Source organism: Aegilops tauschii, chromosome 3 (assembly GCF_002575655.3).
Source record: "Aegilops tauschii subsp. strangulata cultivar AL8/78 chromosome 3, Aet v6.0, whole genome shotgun sequence".
In the NCBI taxonomy this organism is placed as follows: domain Eukaryota; kingdom Viridiplantae; phylum Streptophyta; class Magnoliopsida; order Poales; family Poaceae; genus Aegilops; species Aegilops tauschii.
Genome location: NC_053037.3, coordinates 563,324,548 through 563,345,916, shown reverse-complemented (window position 1 = coordinate 563,345,916; position 21,369 = coordinate 563,324,548). Strand labels below are relative to the sequence as shown.

Below are 21,369 nucleotides of genomic sequence, written 5' to 3'. Positions count from 1 at the left end.
TCGGTAGGTTATCATGTGCGGTCCGCCAAAGAAATTCCTTTGTTGTACTGTTGCATGATGTCTTCGTTCCAGCTGAAAATGTCAGTATTTACTGTCTGACTAGAACTACATGTTACGCTTCTATTGAACAGCTAATGATGATGTTGTTTGGATGCTTCACAGCGGTTATGCCCTTTTTCTTCTGCAAGACTGCACCATTGGTGGGCTGAGATGAGAGTTCTTGGGACATAACAAGAAAGTAGCAGAGCATACAGCTTGGGAGAAGAACACCAAGAAGAAGGACAGATTGACTCGTTTTTTCTTAAGAGCTACTATTTCAGTACACTTCTTGTGATGACCGCCTTCACCCTAGACCATCGACGCCAGTTCGTTACTATGTGGATAGCCATTCGTGGGATTCACCTTTCTGAGGAGGTGGAGGGCAACACCGTGTGGAAGCATCAATGGAACCTACTATGCGTCATCCGCTTATAAGATGCACTTCTTGACTATCACCCCCACCGACATGTGCAAGACCGATATGTCCCTAATGTAGCTATAATTTTTTTATTGTTTTATGCTATTATATTATCCATCTTGTATGTTTTATATGCAATTTTATATCATTTTTGCAAACTAACCAATTAACCTAGTGTCCAGTGCCAGTTTCTATTTTTGCCTATTTTGTTGTTTCGTAGAAAACCATACCAAACAAAGTCCAAACACGATGAAACTTTACGGTGATTTTTTTTGGACCAGAAGGGACCCTAGAAGCTTCATGGGGAGACCAGACGCCACATGATAGTTGCACAAGCTCACACGCCCCCCCCCCCCCCCCCAGGGGGGCACCGTCTGAGCTTGTGCCCCCCTCACAACTCCGTTTGACCTAATTCCAGGCCCATAAATTCCCTAAAATCCAGAAACCACCAGAGCCAGACCGGAAACAATTATTCCACTGCCGCAAGCCTCTGTTCTTCCGCGATCTCATCTGGAGGCCTTCGTCGGTATTCTGCCGGAGGGGGAATCGCTTACGGAGGCCTCTACATCAACCTTACTGTCTCTCCGATGATGTGTGAGTAGTTCCTGCTCTCTCTCTCTCTCTCTGATCTTTAATACAATATTCTCTTTGAAGTTCTATTCGATGTAATCTTTTTGCGTGGTGTGTTTGTTGGGATCTGATGAATTAAGGATTTATGATCAGATTATTCATTGAAAGTAATTGAGTTATTTCTGAACTTTATTATTTGTGATTGTTATAGCATAATGCTTTCGATATATGACTTTTCTTTGACCAAGTTGATGATTAGATCTTCAGCGGAAGTGGTGCATAGTAGTAGGTTCAATCTTGCGGTGTCCTCACTCTGTGACAGGAGGAGTAGCGAGACACGTATTTGTATTGTTTCTACTAAGGGCAAAACGACGGGTTCATTCATATTGGTTGGTCTTATTTTGTCTATATTATGTCATCTCATGCTTAACACATTACTCTGTTTGTCATGAACTTAATATCTAGAGAGGCAAAACATAGAAGCGCTCTCGAAGTGGACTAATATTAGTAGATGCAGATGGATCTCGATCTACTCGTCACGGACATAACTTCTATGTACTTATGCCATGAATAACATCATAACTATGCACTATTCTATTAATTGCCCACCAGTAATTTATTCACCCACGTATCGTTATGCTTATGGGAGAGATGCCACTAGTGAAAGCTATGGCTCCCGGGTCCATTCAAATCACATTACTAAAACCCTAAATACCTTGCTGCAATTTATTTATTTTTATTTTACTTTGCAATTTATACATCTTCTACTATCAGATTTGATCTTTGCAATTAACGAGTACAAGGGGATTGACAATCCTCTTGCCCGTGTTTGGTGCAATTATTTGCTTTTGTGCGTGTAGGTAATACTAAAGGTCGTTTGTGTGAATCTCCTATTAATTTAATAAAGCTTGGTTCTTTACTGAGGGAAATACTTTTTGCTACTGTACTACTTCACCCTTTCTCTTCGGGAAAATCCCAACGCCTTTCACACGTAGCAAAGACCGCATGGAAAGCTTGGGCGTCACCGGAGTGAATCTTTTTCATGGCTTTCCATCCAAGATAGGATTTGGACCTCTGTCCGGTTGGCCAATAGAGGATGGCCAAACTGTAGACCTTGCCCGCTCTGCACAAGGGGGCATGAATCTGTTGAGCACCTATTAAGTGTCAATATTCTTTGAGGCTCTGGGCTTTGGACAAAGATTGACTCAATCTTATCGACTCTGATACTTCCGTGTGGGCAACCTCTCCACTATCAAAGATTGGTCGGTTGAGATGACTTGTGCCGAAAGGATCCATAAAGGGCAATGCCTACTCTCATCATGCTTGTTAGTAAGATGCTTTTGGATGAGAGGGACACACGAGTGTCCCGGAACAATGCCGCCCCCGTTTATCCTCCTACAAGCCATCAAGAAAGAGGCAAGGCTTTGGGCCATTGCGGGCACGAAACATTTTCAGTGAATTTGCCGGGAGAATAGTGTTATTGTATTTTTGCTTGTTCCTGGCATTGGATTCATGTAACTTTTGTCCAACTCCTTATTTAATGAATGGGACAAATCATTTGCCTCAGTTTCATACAAAATCTATTTCAGCACATAAAATTCACATCCACTGTTTACAAAAACCAAATGATAAGTGCCATGGTACGAAGCAATCCGGTTCTAATGTTTTTTACAACTAAAGTTGTCATCCAAAAAGAAAAAACAAACCCATAAAAAACTGAAACTTACCATCCAAAAGAAAGTTGCCTGTTTGACAACTAAAGTTGACATCCTCATGTCACTAAACTTGCTATAAAAAACGTTCGCAGTTGCCATGTGTCCGTGCCACACATGTGCCACTTATTGGGTCCTTATAAAAATATGTGTAACGACCAATGGGACCCCACTTCTAGAGGTATATCACTTTTCCCATTTATGAATCCATTACAGAGTTTTGGTGAGGGCTATGCGATGGAAAGTACCCTCTATACACGACCATGTTTGTGAAACATGGGCAGATCAGCGGCCCACAAAGTGCGGGTGTGGTGGCTGCTTGCTTCACACCCCTACCAAATTTTGTGATCCAACCAAAAGAGTCAAAATGCATCAAGATTCCCATTTTACTAGTCTAATTTTGTGATATATTCAAAATATATATACATCAGCCGTATTTAGTTATCCTTTTGGTTTGCAGTATGATTTGTGACAATTGGATTTAGATCAAACGATCTAGGGAGGTTTGACGCACTTATTATCAACACTCTGACGTGGTTTCCAACCATTAATCTGATGCGAATAAAAAGGGATCATCTAAATACAGGATTTTGTTTATGATATCAGCCAGTTCGTATACCTCTCGTTTAAACTGAACCCTATAGCTACTGGACCAACCAACAGTTCACACACTACAATGGAGAAATAAATTAAAAAATAATATCAACTTTTACAATAAGAATCATCCGTCAATACAATGAAGGATCCATGCAAATCCTTGCCTGCATCTTCAGTGTTTTTATTTTGCACTAATAATAATTATATAAATTCAGGGCCCAACTTCCGCGCGCACGTCCTTACCCAGATTAATTAGCTCTATGGCTTAGTGAGGCCATTGGCGCCACATCTCTTGAATTCTGGCGGCGGTGGGGGAAGGCTGGTCTCCGGCGTCGGCCCGTTCTCCACGATGAACGCTGTCGCCATGCCCATGATGATGTGGAACTCAAAGTGGCAGTGGAGGTACCACATCCCGGGGTTGTCGGTGACGAAGCGCACGGCGGCCCAGCCAGTCCTGGGCACCTGCACAGTGTTCCTCAGCCGCGGGTTGTGGTAATTGAACTTCTTCGGGTCCGTCTTGGGATTGTAGTTGCCGAGCCCCGTGGCGAGAACCAAGAAGTCGTAGCCATGGAGGTGCATGGGGTTGGAGTCGCTCTGCAGCAGCGCCGTGCGCTGGAACATGATCTCCACCGAGGTGTTGTACCGGAACCTCCGTAGCTTGGTCGCCTTGAACGTCGGCTCCAGCGCCTTCTCCAGCGGCCCCGGCGGGATGAGGGAGCGGTCGGTGTAGTTGTACGGGTGCGGCGGATGGTCGGGAGGTCCTCCGTGTACAGGCCACTTGTCCGCCCGTCGTAGTACCTCTCGAGGAGCGACGCGTTGGTCGGGTGGCGGAAGGACACGTTGTTCATGGTGGCCACCACGATGGTCTGGGGACTCCGCCCACGCTCGCAAGTCTTGTTGGTGCCACGGCAGATGGAGCCGAGGCCGAGCGTGAAGAAGAGGCGCTCGTCGACGTGCATGGGAACGCGGTGGCGGTCCGGGTGGGCGAGGCCGGTGAGGTTGCTGTGGAAGTAGTAGGACGGCATGGTGTTGTGCTGGCTGGGCATGAGCGGCGTCGGCACCGGCAGCCCGTTGTTGTTATGGGAGGATCCGGCGTAGCGAACGAGGCCGCGGGACATGAACCCCGGGATCTGCGGGTCAGGCTCCGGCGGCTGGTTTGCGAGCGCCACCATATGGTAGTGCGCTGGCGGGGCGTCAGCGGCCATGAGCACGTCGATGGCCTCCCCTGGCGCGACGGTCACCATGTTCGTCTTGTACGGCGTCAGGTAGTACCCGTCGGCGCCCACCACCGTGAACGTGTGCCCAGCGACCTTGAAGTAGTACTCCGAGAAGAGCGCCGTGTTCACAATCCGCAGCAGGTATGTGTCCCCGCGCACCACGTCGAGGACGAAGCTCTCCTCCGGCTTGCCAGAGCAGTTGCTTAGGTCGCCGAGCTTACCGTTGATGGTCGCCGACAGCGGATTGTCGTCGAAGTTACCATCATGCATCCTCCTGTCTAGCTCGACGAGGTCGAGCTCCCACCACTCGCCGATGATGATGGGCACGTCCTTGGCGGGAGTCGGGAACGGGTACCGCCCTCCCTTGGGACGGATGATGAAGGCGCCAGCGACGGTGGCGCGGAGGCAGGTAACGTGTGCGTGCCACCACAACGTGCCGACCTGGCCGGTAACGTTGAAGCGGTACACGTGCTCGCCGCCGGGAGGTATGGGGCATTCGGTGACGAAGCCGGCGCCATCGGACCAGCAGCTCCTCATCTGCCGGACGCCGTGCCAGTGGATGGTGAGCCCGTGAGGGAGACGGTTGACGACGTGGACGACAACCGTGTCGCCGTCGGTGATGTCGATGGTGGGGCCGGGGAGCTGCCCGTTCACCACGTAAATCTTGGTTGTGTTGCACAAGTGCGTCTGGTTCATCTCGTGCACCTGAACATCACCATTAATCAAATACGTAACTGATTGGTCAACAGTTAACTAATCAAGACGATAAGCTTAAGCCGGATGTGCAACAGAAAACTACACTAGTAGAAAAGGAGGCTTCCATACGCCCCCATTAGTCCACAAAACAATCGAACCGCGACAAAAGGGGCCTTTAGTCGCGGTTCGGGAGGAGACCCGCGACCAACTATCTGGGCCCAGCGCGCTCGGTCGACAGCTGGCGGACGGGAGAGGCTTTAGTCCCGGTTGGCCTGGCCAACCGGAACTAAAGGTCCCCGAAGGCCTTCAGTCGCGGTTGGCCAGGCCAACCGGGGCTAAAGGCCCATCCAGCTGGCGGACGGGAGGGGCTTTAGTCCCGGTTGGCCTGGCCAACCGGGACTAAAGATCCCCGAAGGCCTTTAGTCGCGGTTGGCCAGGCCAACCGGGACTAAAGGCCCATCCCTATATATAGGACTCAGCTCACTTCACTTCACTCAGCTCACTTCACAATTTTCAGAAGGGGGTGGTGGGTTTGCTTTTGGTTCCTCCTATGCACACAAGGTGTTCGATGAAATGCCCGAGAGCCTGAAACAAACATGATATGAAGTGTCCGAGCCACACTTGAGCTTTCTCATTTATTTTTCCTCCGCGATCGCGGTTAGCAACTTGAACCTTTCATGTGTCATTGATAAAATATGCATGTGTGTAGTTCATTGTTTAATTTGTATTATTTCTAGCTAGTTAGTTTAACAAATGCATGATGGTTAATTATATACTTTATATAATAATAATGCAGATGAATCGGCAATGGATGTACGGTCCCCGACTCTCCGGCGAGTTCACTACGGGTTTGAAAGATTTCCTCGTAGTGGCAAATGCGAACAAGCAGCGAGGTTTTATTATCTGTCCATGTGCTGTCTGTAAGAATCAGAAGGGTTACTCCTCCTCAAGAGAGGTTCACATGCACCTGCTTCGGCGCGGTTTCATGCGAAGCTATAATTGTTGGACCAAGCATGGAGAAAGAGGGGTTAGAATGGAAGAAGATGAAGAAGGGGATGATATCGATGACAACTATCATGATCATTTCGGTGATACTTTCATGGAGGATGATGCTGAAGGTGGGGAAGGGTTAGGTGAAGGTGAAGAAGAGGCACATGATGAGCCCGCTGATGATCTTGGTCGGACCATTGCTGATGCACGGAGACGCTGCGAAACTGACAAGGATAGGGAGAATTTGGATCGCATGTTAGAGGATCACAAAAAGTCGTTGTATCCAGGATGCGATAATAATCTGAAAAAGCTAGGCTGCACACTGGATTTGCTAAAATGGAAGGCACAGGAAGGTGTAGGTGACTCATCATTTGAAAATTTGCTGAAAATGATGAAGAATATGTTTCCGAAGAATAACGAGTTGCCCGCCAGTACGTACGAAGCAAAGAAGGTTGTCTGCCCTCTAGGTTTAGAGGTTCTGAAGATACATGCATGCATTAACGACTGTATCCTCTACCGCGGTGAATACGAGAATTTGAATGAATGCCCTGTATGCACTGCATTGCGTTACAAGATCAGAGGCGATGACCCTGGTGACGATGTTGAGGGCGAGAAACCCAGGAAGAGGGTTCCCGCCAAGGTGATGTGGTATGCTCCTATAATACCACGGTTGAAACGTCTGTTCATGAACAAAAAGCATGCCAAGTCGTTGCGATGGCACAAAGAGGACCGTAAGTCCGACGGGGAGTTGAGACACCCCGTTGATGGAACGCAATGGAGAAAGATCGACAGAGTGTTCAAAGATTTTGCAGCTGACGCAAGGAACATAAGATTTGGTCTAAGTACTGATGGCATGAATCCTTTTGGCGAGCAGAGCTCCAGCCATAGCACCTGGCCCGTGACTCTATGCATCTAAAACCTTCCTCCTTGGTTGTGCATGAAGCGGAAGTTCATTATGATGCCAGTGCTCATCCAAGGTCCAAAGCAACCCGGGAACGACATCGATGTGTACCTAAGGCCATTAGTTGATGAACTTTTACAGTTGTGGGCCAGACCTGGTGTACGTGTCTGGGATGAGCACAAAGGAGAGGAATTTGACCTACGAGCGTTGCTTTTTGTAACCATCAACGATTGGCCTGCTCTCAGTAACCTTTCGGGACAGACAAATAAGGGATACAATGCATGCACGCACTGCTTACATGAGACTGAAAGTGTACGTTTGGTTAATTGTAAGAAGAACGTGTACCTGGGTCATCGTCGATTTCTTCCCCGAAATCATAACGTAAGAAAGAAAGGCAAGCATTTCAACGGCAAGGCAGATCACCGGCCGAAGCCTGCGGAACGTACTGGTGCTGAGATATTTGATATGGTCAAGGATTTGAAAGTCATCTTTGGAAAGGGTCCTGGCGGACAATCAGTTCCGCGGGGAGTTGACGGGCACGCACCCATGTGGAAGAAGAAATCTATATTTTGGGAGCTAGAATATTGGAAAGTCCTAGATGTCCGCTCTGCAATCGACGTGATGCATGTTACGAAGAATATTTGCGTGAACCTGCTAAGCTTCTTGGGCGTGTATGGGAAGACAAATGATACAAAGGAAGCACGGCAGGACCAGCAACTTTTGAAAGACCCAGATGACCGGCATCCGGAATGGTTTCAAGGTCGTGCCAGCTACGCTCTTACCAAAGAAGAGAAGGTCATTTTTTTTGAATGCCTGAGCAGTATGAAGGTTCCGTCTGGCTTCTCGTCGAATATAAAGGGAATAATAAACATGGCGGAGAAAAAGTTCCAAAACCTGAAGTCTCACGACTGCCACGTGATTATGACGCAATTGCTTCCGATTGCTTTGAGGGGGCTCCTACCGGAAAATGTTCGAGTAGCCATTGTGAAGCTATGTGCATTCCTCAATGCAATCTCTCAGAAGGTAATCAATCCAGAAGATCTACCACGGTTACAGAACGATGTGGTCCAATGCCTTGTCAGTTTCGAGTTGGTGTTCCCACCATCCTTCTTCGATATTATGACGCACCTCCTGCTCCACCTAGTCGAAGAGATTTCCATTCTCGGTCCTGTATTTCTACACAATATGTTCCCCTTTGAGAGGTTCATGGGAGTATTAAAGAAATATGTTCGTAACCGTGCTAGGCCAGAAGGAAGCATCGTCAAGGGCTATGGAAATGAGGAGGTAATTGAGTTCTGTATTGACTATGTTCCTGACCTTAAGCCGATTGGTATTCCTCAATCGCGGCACGAGGGGAGACTAAGTGGAAAAGGCAAGATCGGAAGGAAATCCACGATATGTATGGACGGTCATTCTATGACTGAAGCACACCACACAGTTCTGCAAAATTCCAGCTTTGTGGCTCCGTACTTCGAGCAACACAAGAATATTTTACGCTCGGACAACCCGGGGAAGCCTGAATCCTGGATTAGAAAGGCCCACATGGAGACTTTCGGTAGTTGGTTGCGAAAACATTTAATGAATGACAATGATGTTGGAGATCAGCTGTACATGTTGGCCAAGAAACCATCTTCGACTATAACGATTTTCCAAGGGTACGAGATAAATGGGAATACATTTTACACCATCGCCCAAGATAAAAAGAGCACCAACCAAAACAGTGGTGTCCGCTTTGATGCAGCAACCGAGAATGGGCGAAAGGTCACATATTATGGTTACATAGAGGAGATATGGGAACTTGACTATGGACCCTCCTTTAAGGTCCCTTTGTTCCGGTGCAAATGGTTCAAGCTAACAGGAGGTGGGGTAAAGGTGGACGAGCAATACGGAATGACAATGGTGGATTTCAACAATCTTGGTTACCTTGACGAACCATTCGTCCTTGCCAAAGATGTCGCTCAGGTTTTTTATTTGAAGGACATGAGTAGCAAACCGAGGAAACGGAAAGATAAGAAAACGATCAGTACATCATGCGATGATCCAAAGCGCCACATTGTTCTTTCAGGGAAAAGAAACATCGTGGGAGTGGAGGACAAGATAGACATGTCAGAAGATTATAATATGTTTGGTGAAATTCCGCCCTTCAAAGTGAACACTGACCCAAGCATTAAGTTAAATGATGAGGATGCTCCATGGATACGGCACAATCGTAAGCAAGCAGGGACACAAGGGAAGAATTGATGTGTAATAATTTATTGTACCAAACTTTGTATTTGGTCGATGAACTGAATGATGTATCAAACCTTTTGTCAAACCTTCAAGGGATTTTAAAATGAATTAGTTTTATTTTTCTGATTTTTTTGATATATAATTGTATTTTTAAGATTTTTCAAAATATATAAGTACAAACAAAATAAATAAGTAAAAATAATTATCATAAAGTACAAACAAAATAGATAAGTAAAAATAAAGCTAAAAGAATTTTCATAAAGAACTTTTTTGTTAGAAACTTTAATAGCAAAAATAATTATCATAAAGTAAAATAAATAAGTAATTAGAAACAAAATAAAATAAAATAAATAAGTTTTTTGTTGTAAGTAGAAACAAAACAAAATAAATAAAGCAAAAAAGAAAACAAAAAACAGGCAAAAAATAAAAAAATATGCCACCTACTGGGCCACCACGGCCTGAATACGACTAGAAACCCATCAATGGGCCAGGATTCAGGTCCGCAGAAGGCCCAGTAGGCCCACAGGCACATAGTGACAGGATAGGCCCGTAAGCCTGCATTTGAGAGGAGCTCGAAGTGGTCAGCGCAGCCGCGCTTATAAACCACTGTCGAGGCCTCTCGGCTAGCGAGGTGGGACTAAACATCCCACCGCACCGCGCCAGTTCCAGCACAATGCCTTTAGTCCCGGTTGGGGAGGCGGACCGCGACTAAAGGGTACCCTTTAGTCGCGGTTGTTGTCCCCAACCGCGACTAAAGGGTCTTTCTGCGCGGGAACGAAAGCGGCGCCAAAACCCTTTAGTCCCGGTTGGGGAGGCGGACCGCGACTAAAGGGTACCCTTTAGTCGCGGTTGGTGTGGCCAGCCGCGACTAAAGGGTACCTTTAGTCGCGGTCCGCCTCCCCAACCGCGACTAAAGGTGCGTCTATAAATACTGCACTTAGCAGTTTCGCCACTTCCCATTCTCCTCTCTCTCGACGCCGAAGCGCTGCCCCGACGCCGATCGACGCCGAAGCCCTGCCCCGACGCCGATCGACGCCGAAGCCCTGCCCCGACGCCGACGCCGACGCCGAAGCCCTGCCCCGACGCCGACGCCGAAGCCCTGCGCGCCGCCGCCGCCGTCCCCAGTGAGCGCCGCCGCCGCCCGTGCCCTGCCCTTGCCCGCCGCAGCGTGCCCGTGGCCCTTGCCCCGCCCTTGCCCTTGCCCGCCGCCCGCCGCCCGCCGCCCGACGCCCTGCCGCCCGCCGCCCGCCGCCCGCCGTCCGCTGCCCCTGCCTGCCGTCCTCCGCGCGCCGGCAGAAGAAGAAGACGGAAGAAGAAAAAGGAAGAAGAAGAAGAAAGAAAAAAGAAAAAGGAAGAAGAAAGCAAAAAAAAACAAAAGAAAACACAAGAAAAACAAACAGAAGAAAAAAACAGAAGAAAAAAGGAAAAAGGAAAAAAGGAAAACACAAGAAAAACAAACAGAAGAAAAAAACTGAAGAAAAAAGGAAAAAGGAAAAAAGGAAGAAAAAAACAGAAGAAAAACAAAAGAAAACAGAAGAAAAAGGAAGAAGAAAGAAAAAGGAAGAAGAAAAAAAGAAGAAGAAAGGAAGAAGAAAGGAAGAAGAAGAAAGAAAGAAGAAAGAAAAAGGAAGAAGAAAAAAGGAAGAAGAAAAAAAGAAGAAAGAAAAAGGAAGAAGAAAAAAAGAAACAAGAAAGAAAGAAGAAAAAGGAAGAAGAAAAAAAGAAGAAGAAAGGAAGAAGAAAGGAAGAAGAAGAAAGAAAGAAGAAAGAAAAAGGAAGAAGAAAAAAGGAAGAAGAAAAAAAGAAGAAAGAAAAAGGAAGAAGAAAAAAGGAAGAAGAAAGAAAAAGGAAGAAGAAAAAAAGGAAGAAGAAAAAAGGAAAGAAGAAAGAAAACCAAATGAAAACCAAAAGAAAGAAGAAAAAAAAGGAAGAGGAAAAAAAGAAAGAAGAAAGAAAGAAAAGGAAGAAGAAAAAAAGAAAGAAGAAAGACAGAAGAAAAAGGAAGAAGAAAAAAAGGAAGAAGAAAAAAAGAAAGAAGAAAGAAAACCAAATGAAAACCAAAAGAAAGAAGAAAAAAAAAAGGAAGAAGAAAAAAAGAAAGAAGAAAGAAAGAAGAAAAAGGAAGAAGAAAAAAAGGAAGAAGAAAAAAAGAAAGAAGAAAGAAAGAAGAAAGAAAGAAGAAAGAAGAAAAAAAGAAGAAAGAAAAAGGAAGAAGAAAAAAAGAAGTAAGAAAAAGGAAGAAGAAAAAAATGAAAACCAAAAGAAAGAAGAAAGAAAAAGGAAGAAGAAAAAAAGAAGAAGAAAGGAAGAAGAAAGGAAGAAGAAGAAAGAAAGAAGAAAGAAAAAGGAAGAAGAAGAAAGAAAGAAGAAAGAGGAAGAAGAAAGGAAGAAGAAGAAAAAAAGAAGAAAAAAGGAAGAAGAAAGAACCAAATGAAAACCAAAAAGAAAAACAAAGAAAACAAAACAAAATACTTGGCAGTGCTCAATAATCTTATTTTTTAATTCCTCCTCCTGTATGTCCCCTTAATCTTATTTTTTAATTCCTTTATACTTAAAGAATTTTTACTACATGCAGGAGTGAAATATGGCGGACGATAGAGCCGAGCCGCTTAGGGATCCGGAGGCTGAACGTTATCTAATGGGCATCATCAACAACGAGATTCCTTATGTGCCGGGCTCAGAATATGCGCAAGAAGAGGATGTAGTCTCTTCTTTTTTGAACCTTGAAGGTGGAACAGAGATTGTCGATGATCAAGAAGGTGAAGGAACGGACATTGTCGACGGAGGTCAACCGTCAACAAACAACGATCTCGAATTGCAAGTAGCAACCACCTACGGCGAGGTATATATATACATTGAGCCTCTCGTGATACAAACTTACTGAAATGTGAATACATATGTATTAACGCGCGCGACTCTCTTTCTTTTTTTAGCCCTCCGGATCGAGTACGACAAAGCGTGGCAAATCCAAGGCGATGAAAACAGGAGAAACATATGCCATTGAGTTTGTCAGTGAAACCGGCAAGCCCCTACAGCACACCTCAAAGTTTATCAACCAATGCGGAGTCGTTGTTAGAGACAACGTCCCGATCACCGTCCAGGAATGGAAGGAGCCAAAGAAGGCACGTATTGGTTTCAGTTTTGTCGACAAGAGAACGAAAAAGGATTGCTGGAGAAAGCTTATGGAACATTTCATTCTACCTCCGGAATACAACAAAGTCGATGAATTCGGTAACGAGGTTCCGGGTGGACGTCAGAGGAGGAGGCTAGTTAAAGAGTTCGCTCTTCAGAAGATGGGCGAAGCATTCCGGAACTTCAAGAAAAATTTAACCCGTGACTATGTCAACAAGGGCAAGACTCCGGATTTCAATGGACAACATGAGAAACTGAAAGATGATTGGCCAGAATTTGTGAGGCAAAAGCAATCGGAGCATTTCAAGGAAATATCGAAAAAAATAAGGATAATGCGAGTAAGAAAAAGTTCCATCATATTATGGGGCCAGGAGGATACCGTCTTTTGGAGCCTAGGTGGCAGAAGATGGAGGAGGACCTGAGGGTGCGAGGAATCCCTCTAGGTACAGAGGGATGGGACCCAAGGGCCAAAAGCTGGTGGTACGGGCATGGGGGATCACTAGACCCGGAGACAGGGGTGTGTGTTCACCGGCAGAGACAGTTTGCTCCCACCCAAGCCCTTATTGACGCAATGACCCAAGCTCAAGAGGGCTTGATCAAGTTCAACAGAGAGAAAGACGCACTGACAATAGCCCTCGGGAATGATGAACACGGAGGACGTGTACGAGGCAAAGGCAAAGTTCCGTGGAAAGTAGGGTTTTCCCAGGACAATGACCGTACTGTTACAGAAGCCGTAAGAGAAAGACGGACCGGGATGCAGATCTTATGACGAAGTTTGCATCGGAACTCCATGAGTTGAAGCAGACCGTGCATGAACTAGTAAAAGAAAAATCGGCTGCAGGGCCGCATGAAGATCATGAAGCGGATCGCGGAAGCCAGCAGCGGAGAAGCAGCGTGGCTTCCAAGGATGCCCCGCCTGGTGCTAGTGCACCGATGATCGAGATTCGTGCACCGGAGCCTCACTACCCCGTGGATGATGTAAAGGAGATGAAAGAATGTGATCTGCATTATCCCGTGGGGAACGTTTCCACGAAGGTAGCTAGCGGCAGTGCTTTACCTTGTACACCTGGAGCACTCCACCACAACAACCCCATTGCATATGGCTATGCTCGTGTCACGGTGGAATACATAGTCCAAGGGTTTGAGGACCTGGAGATTGACAAACCTACACCCGAAGGGGAGAGCAGACTTGGAGATGTCAAGCGCCAGTTCATTCTATGGAAAAAGAAGTACATAGTGTTTCCAGGCGAGGCACCAAGGCTAGCAAGTCCACCCCCCTCCGATGGTGGTGGTGGTGGTGGTGGCGGTGGTGGCGGTGGTGGTGGTCGTGGTGGTTCACCTACACCTCCTTCACGCCATTCGACGCCGTCCCCCGATCCACAACCTCCGGCGGGTACGACGCCCCCCAATCCTCCTCCGGCGGGTACGACGCCCCCCAATCCACCTCCGGCGAAGAAGCAGAAGCAGGCGGACAGCAAGGAAACCCGCTCCTGGACTATTAACCCGGACCCTTATGTACCTAAGACCACAAGGGTACCGGAGCCATCACTGAAGCCTCTCCTCCCAAGGCCTGGGGAACTTAGTGAAGCTGAAACCAAATTGGCCACGTCTGCTGATTATGAGAAATGGAAGGCGGATATGAAGGCGATAAAAGAGCCTGAGCCCAAGCAAGTATTCACTGAGAAGCAAAAGAAGTGGGCTAAGGATTTTTTGACGACACCGTCCCAAGCCGAGCTGAATATGCCTGACGACTATGGACATGAACTTCGTAGGCAAGCAAAAATATTGAAGGAGGAGAAAGAAGAAAGTAAAAAAAGCGGGAAACAAGTTGACCAGCTCGGGATGCAGAAGAAACAATCGACCCCCCCGCTCATAGTGAAAGCCGGTCCGGAAGAGGACCCCGAGATCATAGCAGCTGCGGCAACACTTGGATTGACTGTAGCGAGTGCCATGAAACAAGCGTCCGAGATGGGTTTGACTCTTCGTGCCTTCTTAGGCCTTGAGGATGCGCCAGTATGTGAGATAGCATTACAATATGTGCGGAATGGGCCTCTCGTCGAGCCTGCGCGGGAGAAGAGTCTACCGCCACAAATGCGAAATCTGCTACGTTGGTACAAGCAATTCATAACATGGGCCGACAAACAATATATTTATGCGGATGTTACAGAGGAGCATCACACCAAACGGTACTCTGTACAAGTTCATATGAGTGAATTGTTCCAGCTGTTCAATCTGCGCGACCTCGACAAATCTATGCTGAGTTGCTACGTTCTGTAAGTGATTTATTTCTACCTCATCTCGTTCTTCATTGCCTGCACTATATATATATATATATATATATATATATATATATATATATATATATATATATATATATATATATATTGTCCTAACTATATTGTTGCGTACGCTATTATGCAGATTAAAGATTTGGGAATGCAAAATAAGAAACATCCATGATGTTGGGTTCATTGACCCACATATCGTTAATGGACATGTGTTACAATATCACCCCGAAGACGTGGAGAAAGACTTGTACAAGTTTCTTAGAAAGCATCAACTCAAAAGTCATATTCTATTTCCTTACCATTTTGGGTGAGTGTTTCTCTCTTGTGCCCATTCTCTTTTGTTTACTCCATGCATGGTATGTCTAATCGATGAGTTATGCATGACTGTGCATGTAACGTGTCCGCAGGTTCCACTGGATTCTGCTAAATATTGAACTTCACACCTCCAGAGTTCTAATCATGGACTCTATGGATTCGGATCCAAAGCGTTGGGCCGACATGAGAAAAATGCTGCAAAAGTAATTATTTTCAATCATTTGAGCTCTATATCGATCGGTCTCTTTCGTTCATTTCCTAATATCAAGTAACTAATAACTCCCTTGTTCATTTAATTTTCTTTGCCCTGTAGGGTTTGGAGACGGTTCTCAGAAGAAATTGTCGGTGAATTCAAACATGAGCTAGATTTCAGAAGGTTAGTTAATGTGGATAAGCAGCCACCGGGGACCAATCTATGTGGATACTATGTTTGTGAGAACATCCGGAGACTAACCTCTGAGCGGAAGGCATCGGATAGCGTGCGGAACGCGACGGATAACTTGCGGAGGAGGCTTAGTCCAGAAGCTCGCTTCCGACCAATTCAAGATGAATTAGCAGGATTTTTCTTGAGGGAAGTCATCAATCCTAAAGGACAACACTATACCGAGGACGCAGACATTTATATGCATACCCGAGATTGAAACTTGTTCGAAGTTGTATATGGTCCTCCATCCTAATTGTGTATGGAAACTTGTTCGAAGTTGTATATGGTCACCCGAGATTGAATATATATTATATATTCCTCTTGAATTCTTCTTGTTTGAAATTTCATATGCATGTATATATATAGTATCGTAGAATATGGGTACTGAAACTTCATCAAAATTAAAACAAAACACAAAATAAAATATAAAAGAAATAAAACACTACAAATTAAAAAGAAACCAGGTTTAGGGGGGCTAAAACCCTAAACCTGCGGACGAGGCCTTTAGTCCCGGTTAGCCACAAGAACCGGGACTAAAGGTCCTCCGCCATGACGGACCCCTGGCGGCCACGTGGACGGGCCTTTAGTCCCGGTCAGCCACGAGAACCGGGACTAAAGCCTTTAGTCGCGGTTCGTAAGTGGCGCGACTAAAGGGGGGTCTTTAGTCGCGCATATTTAGTCCCGGTTGCACAGCCGGGACTAAAGGCTGTTGCGAACCGGGACTAAAGGGCTTTTTTCTACCAGTGCTAGTGGCGGTTCATCTCGTGCACCTGAACATCATTAATCAAATACGTAACTGATTGGCCAACAGTTAATTTTTTTGCGGGTGAACAGTTAACTAATCAAGAGGTTTTAGGTAGGTTATTATGAAGTACCCGCAAAAAAAAGGTAGGTTATGAGTATAGCTTAAACTGTGGTGTAAGAAAACTTGATAGGTGGTGACGGTTCATAAAAAACCACACGCAAACTGAAACTACAAGGTTAGCAGCCACCTGTTGTGTACAAGTTGTACATGTAGCATCTTTTTTTGTTTGCTTTCATGAACATTAAGCCTAATATTTTAGCTCATATGCTAAAGCAAGTTTACCATCATCACGAGATTCGAAGGTAAACCTACCGAGAAGTGATCATAAATAACATTTTTTGCGGGGTAAGTGATCATAAAGAACATGCCTTAATTAACCGGATAGATAGATAGAGGTGTGTTCCACGACCGCCCCCTCACCGCCGGCCGCCGCAGCCAGAGCCGCAAGGACCACGGCGCAGAACATGGTTGCCGCCATGGAGAGCTTCTCCATGCTTCTGTTGCTTTGGAAAAACACTGCTATGCCACTCTCGATCAGTAGTAAACTCGCTGCTCAATGGAAGGGTGGTTTGCTAAGCCTGTGCTGTGGCCTATTTATACACTCGAGGGACAAGGCGTCGGCATCCTACGGCCGTTTGCAATCGTTGACTTGACCAGGCTAATCAAACCAAGCGACATGAAACGCCATGCATGTTGATATCATGGATCACGTACGCAAGCACAGCAGATCACGTATGCATGGCTATTAGTCCGGCTAGAGGCGAGGCTTCATGGAAAGACCGTGATGTGAAGGGAGGTTACAGTCTTACAGATTAGCATCATTCGCACGTAGAATACTTTTTGTTGCACCGGTAATTAAGAGGCCAAGGCCACCTAACCCTTCGCTTTGCGCGGTAATAAGTTTAGCACGACTTGTTAATCCAGAGAGAATGACAAGTCAATCGCGGCTATGTAATTAAGCTAGAGCTTAGGCGACGAGACTTCCTAACCGGCGTGAGGAAGTGCAGTGCGCACTGAGGTAACGCGGCATCAAAAGAAGTTCACCACATCAAATCACGTACTCTCACCCTCTTCAAAAGGATGCTACAGTATAATTTTTATCTCAAAAGTCAAATAGTGCAAAGTTTCATCAAATTTGTAAAAAAAATGAAAAGCTACCAACAACCACAAATCCACAATACCTAACACATATAATATAAAGGAATATTTTATTATATGTTTCTTGAGTTAATTGTTTATTTAATGGTACAACCTGATATTTATAGTTGTTTATAACTTTTTCCATATATAAATTTGATCAAACATTGCATCGCTTGACTTGGGACAAAATGTATAGGAATTTCATTCTAGAAACAGAGGGACTGTACCACTTTTAAGTAACCTGGTTAGGCGTCCATGAATGGGCATCAGCACGCGAATCGGTCGGCCTGTGGCTCTAAGAGCATCTTCAGCCGTTGGCACCCCCAGGACGCATAAAAATCGCCCCTGGGGGCGAGCCGGCGATACAATCGGCGCTAGGGGCGTCCCCCCCCAGTCGCCGACCCTCCCCCCCCCCACGGTGATTTTTCATTTTTCAACCCCCAACCGCCGCACACTTCCCCTCCCCGGGCCCGCTGGTCATTGCCCCTAGCGCACCACTCGCGCGCCTCCTTCCTCGCCGACGCCGCCGGCAAGTTGAAAATGATACATAGATAGTTCACCATAGCATACATAATGAAAATGATACATAGATAGTTCACCGTAGCAAAGCCTGTTAAAAGAACAGATCAACTACTTGTCGTTTTCCGGCTCCGACTCGGTAATGTCCTCCTCCGACGTCTGCAAGTAGGCGTCAGCATGCCGCTCGTCCTCGGAGTCCCAGGACGACGTGTTCAGTTGAGCGGCCTGCTTCCGCGCACGCTTGTCCTCCTGATAGGTGGCTCGCTCCTTTCTCCTCGCCTCCCTCTCCGTCCTCCGTTGCTTGTAAAACTGCCGCTCGTTGACGATGTCCTGCGGGAAGCGTTCGCACCACCCCGCCATGGCTTCCACGTCCATCTCCGCGATCGCTAGGCGACGCTGCCGCCTCCGGTTGTCACGACGATCCTCGTCGATGAAAAGCCGGGGGAGATGCGCGAGATCCTGCGCGCGCTGGCTCGTCGACACGTAGGGGAAATTCATATCCCAACGAGGCCGCCGGAGGCGCCACGCCGCCGCATCGTACGCACATGCCGCCTCCTCTGCGGTGTCGAAGGTGCCGAGACTGAGCCGTTTTTCGCCGAACAAGATTTCGGAGGAGAAGACGCCGGAGGGGCGCTCGCGGACTCCGCAGAAATCAGTAGCGCCCAGGCGGTGCATCGACATGGTGGCGCAGAGGCGGCGGTGGAGAGGAGAGGGGAAGTGTGCGTCCACCGGCGGGGGGTAGGCTTTTTATAGCCGTGGGCGGGCGGCGTCCGCGTGGCCGCCGGGCATACGCGTGGTGCCGCGCCTTCACTGCGCCGCCCGTGAGGCATCAATGGATGCTGACCGGCGCGGCAGCGCGCCGCTGCTTTGGCATTGATTCCCCCCACGGGAACCGAGACGATGAGGACGACGAAGCGACGAGAAGCACCGTGTCGCTGGCTCGGGGGCCCGCGTTTAGTTCGCGCCAAAACCATTTCACCCGGCGCCCCCGAGCGCCCCCCAGCGCGCCGGGTTCGGCTTGGGTCCACCGCGCCAAATTCGGCCCGAGCCGGCGAAAAATGGGCTTCTGGGGGCGTGGCTGGGCCGATTTTTGTGCGCCGGCGCGAAAATATCGCCTGGGGAGGGCGTGTTGGGGGCGCGGCTGGAGATGCTCTAAGCCGCAAGACTTTGGTTACCCAAAGTGCCTATTAAAAGTCTTTTTCCTTAAGAAAACAAAAATAAATCCATTTTTAACTTAAAATAAATCCATTTCTTCAAACTACAGTACTACTAGTAATATGCAAAGACTCTGTCCACCAACTTCTACCAAACCAGCATCGGTCAGAGTCTGACTTACGATGTTTCAGTGGGTAACGGATGCTCCCACTAGTAGAAAAAGGGTCATCTGTTCCGGTTGGTAAGGGCCTTTTGTCCCGGTTGTTGAACGGGGACTAAAGGGTCGTTACTAATGCCCTAGCCCTTTAGTCCCAGTTCTTACACGAACCGGGACAGATGGGCCTCCACGTGGCCGGTGCGGCGAGCCCAGGCAGGAAGGCCTTTGGTCCCGGTTGGTGGCACTAACCGGGACCAATAGGCATCCACGCGTCAGCATTTCAGGGGCTGGGGTTTTTGTTTTTTTTTGAAAGGGGGGGGGGTTGGGGGTTTTGGGGGGTTAATTTAGGTGTTTCATATATGGTGTTAGCTAGCTAATTAACAGAGAGAAGTGTCCTCTCTTATCTCCGTGCTTGGTCGACGCTACATACTATATACGTATAGAGAGGACTAGACACGCTAGCTAGTAAGCAAATGAAGGAAACAGAAGATCGTCATGAACATATGCATACAGAGAGAAGTGATATCGACCACCTCTCCTTCTCCGAGAGATTGGTCGAACAACAAGTTCTCGTATATCTATCCGACACTACCGGCTACATATATACAATAATTATCTCTTACAATATAATCTCCTAATTATATATGAACACAGGGTCCACATAGTATTCTCTGTTTTCAGCGATCACGTGGTCAAGGAAGAATGCCGCCAATTCCTCTTGAATTGCTCGCATACGATCTGGTGGTAGGAGTTCATCCCGCATCCGAAAGATCTAATTTGAAGAAGGGGGTCAATACATATATATATATATATATATATATATATATATATATATATATATATGAATAAATGAAACTCAACACAAATGATGGTAATAAAATAAAATTATGAATATTATTGCTTACGCAATTCATATTGTTCGTCAGAGTAGCCCCGTTCATAGGTCGTGTGGCGGATGGACTCGCAAACGTAGTATCCACAGAAATTATTTCCTTATTCCTGCCACAACCACTTTACAAGAAATAGAGGTCAATCAAACTGATAAGCAAGCATGCTAAATGGTATTGATGAAACTAGCGCTTGAATCACTAGGAGATGCGCGGACATGCTACTATAGTACTTACTTTCGGGTGTCTAAATTGCAGCTTCTTCGGCAGTCCTGGAGCTTTTTTGGTGAATTTTCTCCAAACCCTGCCAGACAAAGAAAACAATTACTTGATATCAGGAAATGAACAAAGTTGCTGATATGGTGGATAATGATCGATTTAACTTACTTCTCGAGCATTGGTGTCATGTCCGCATAGTCCTGGGGATCTTTTCGTCTCGAGTCTAAGACGGTTACTACTCCCTGCTCAAGCTTAATCTCTAGGAGAATATAGTGGAAGCTGCGAACGCATGCATAAGTCATCAATTACATTACTATAACCTGGACTAGTAAGGGAAACCGAATATGCACAAGACAGTAACACTCACTTGAAGTTGTAAGGAAAGAGTATTATATCTTTGTTTTCATTTATTACCAACGATCGTAGCAAGTTGGCCTCGGTATTTTCGGCATGATATTTAACCTCAGTTGCATCTATGAGATTTGTGTTAATGAACCCAATATCACCAATTTGTCTTTTCTTCAATTCGGCGACCTTCAATCTGCATAATATAGTGAGGATAATTATAAATACATGCAATGAAAGAGCTGACCTATATAGAGAGACTTAATGACAGAAGTAGTACTACCTACAGACATTAGCAAGTGACCGTTGATTTATCGAGGGCCTTTTGATTGAAAAACTGGAAGAACTCCTCAAATGGAACATTCAACAGTTCAATTCCAACGAGGTCATGCTCCTCTTTAACTCTCAGCGTCAAAGTATTCCTCCCCCCAGACTCTCTGCAGGTTTTCATGTACAAATCATGTAATCTTCGCATCATCTTTGTTAGAGATCATGTAATCCTTTGACGAGAGGCTTCCCGTAATGGTATTTGTGTTCGTCCACTTCCAAGAAATCATAATGTACATCGTCGGGCAGGTAATCTCCAAGATTGCTATAACCGGGCACCATCCTCG

The 21,369-nt window shown here is 46.4% G+C and overlaps 1 protein-coding gene and 1 pseudogene across 1 annotated transcript; both read right to left on the bottom strand.

The window, feature by feature from the left end:
- Positions 1-3,594: 3,594 nt before the first annotated feature.
- On the bottom strand, positions 3,595-16,826 carry LOC109780488 (laccase-19-like; annotated as a pseudogene).
- A 1,277-nt stretch (positions 16,827-18,103) lies between these two features.
- LOC109780498 (uncharacterized) lies at positions 18,104-18,673 on the bottom strand. The gene has a single exon (XM_020339075.1). It carries the CDS (start codon positions 18,671-18,673, stop codon positions 18,104-18,106), a length of 570 nt encoding a protein of 189 aa, XP_020194664.1.
- Between the last annotated feature and the right edge of the window lie 2,696 nt (positions 18,674-21,369).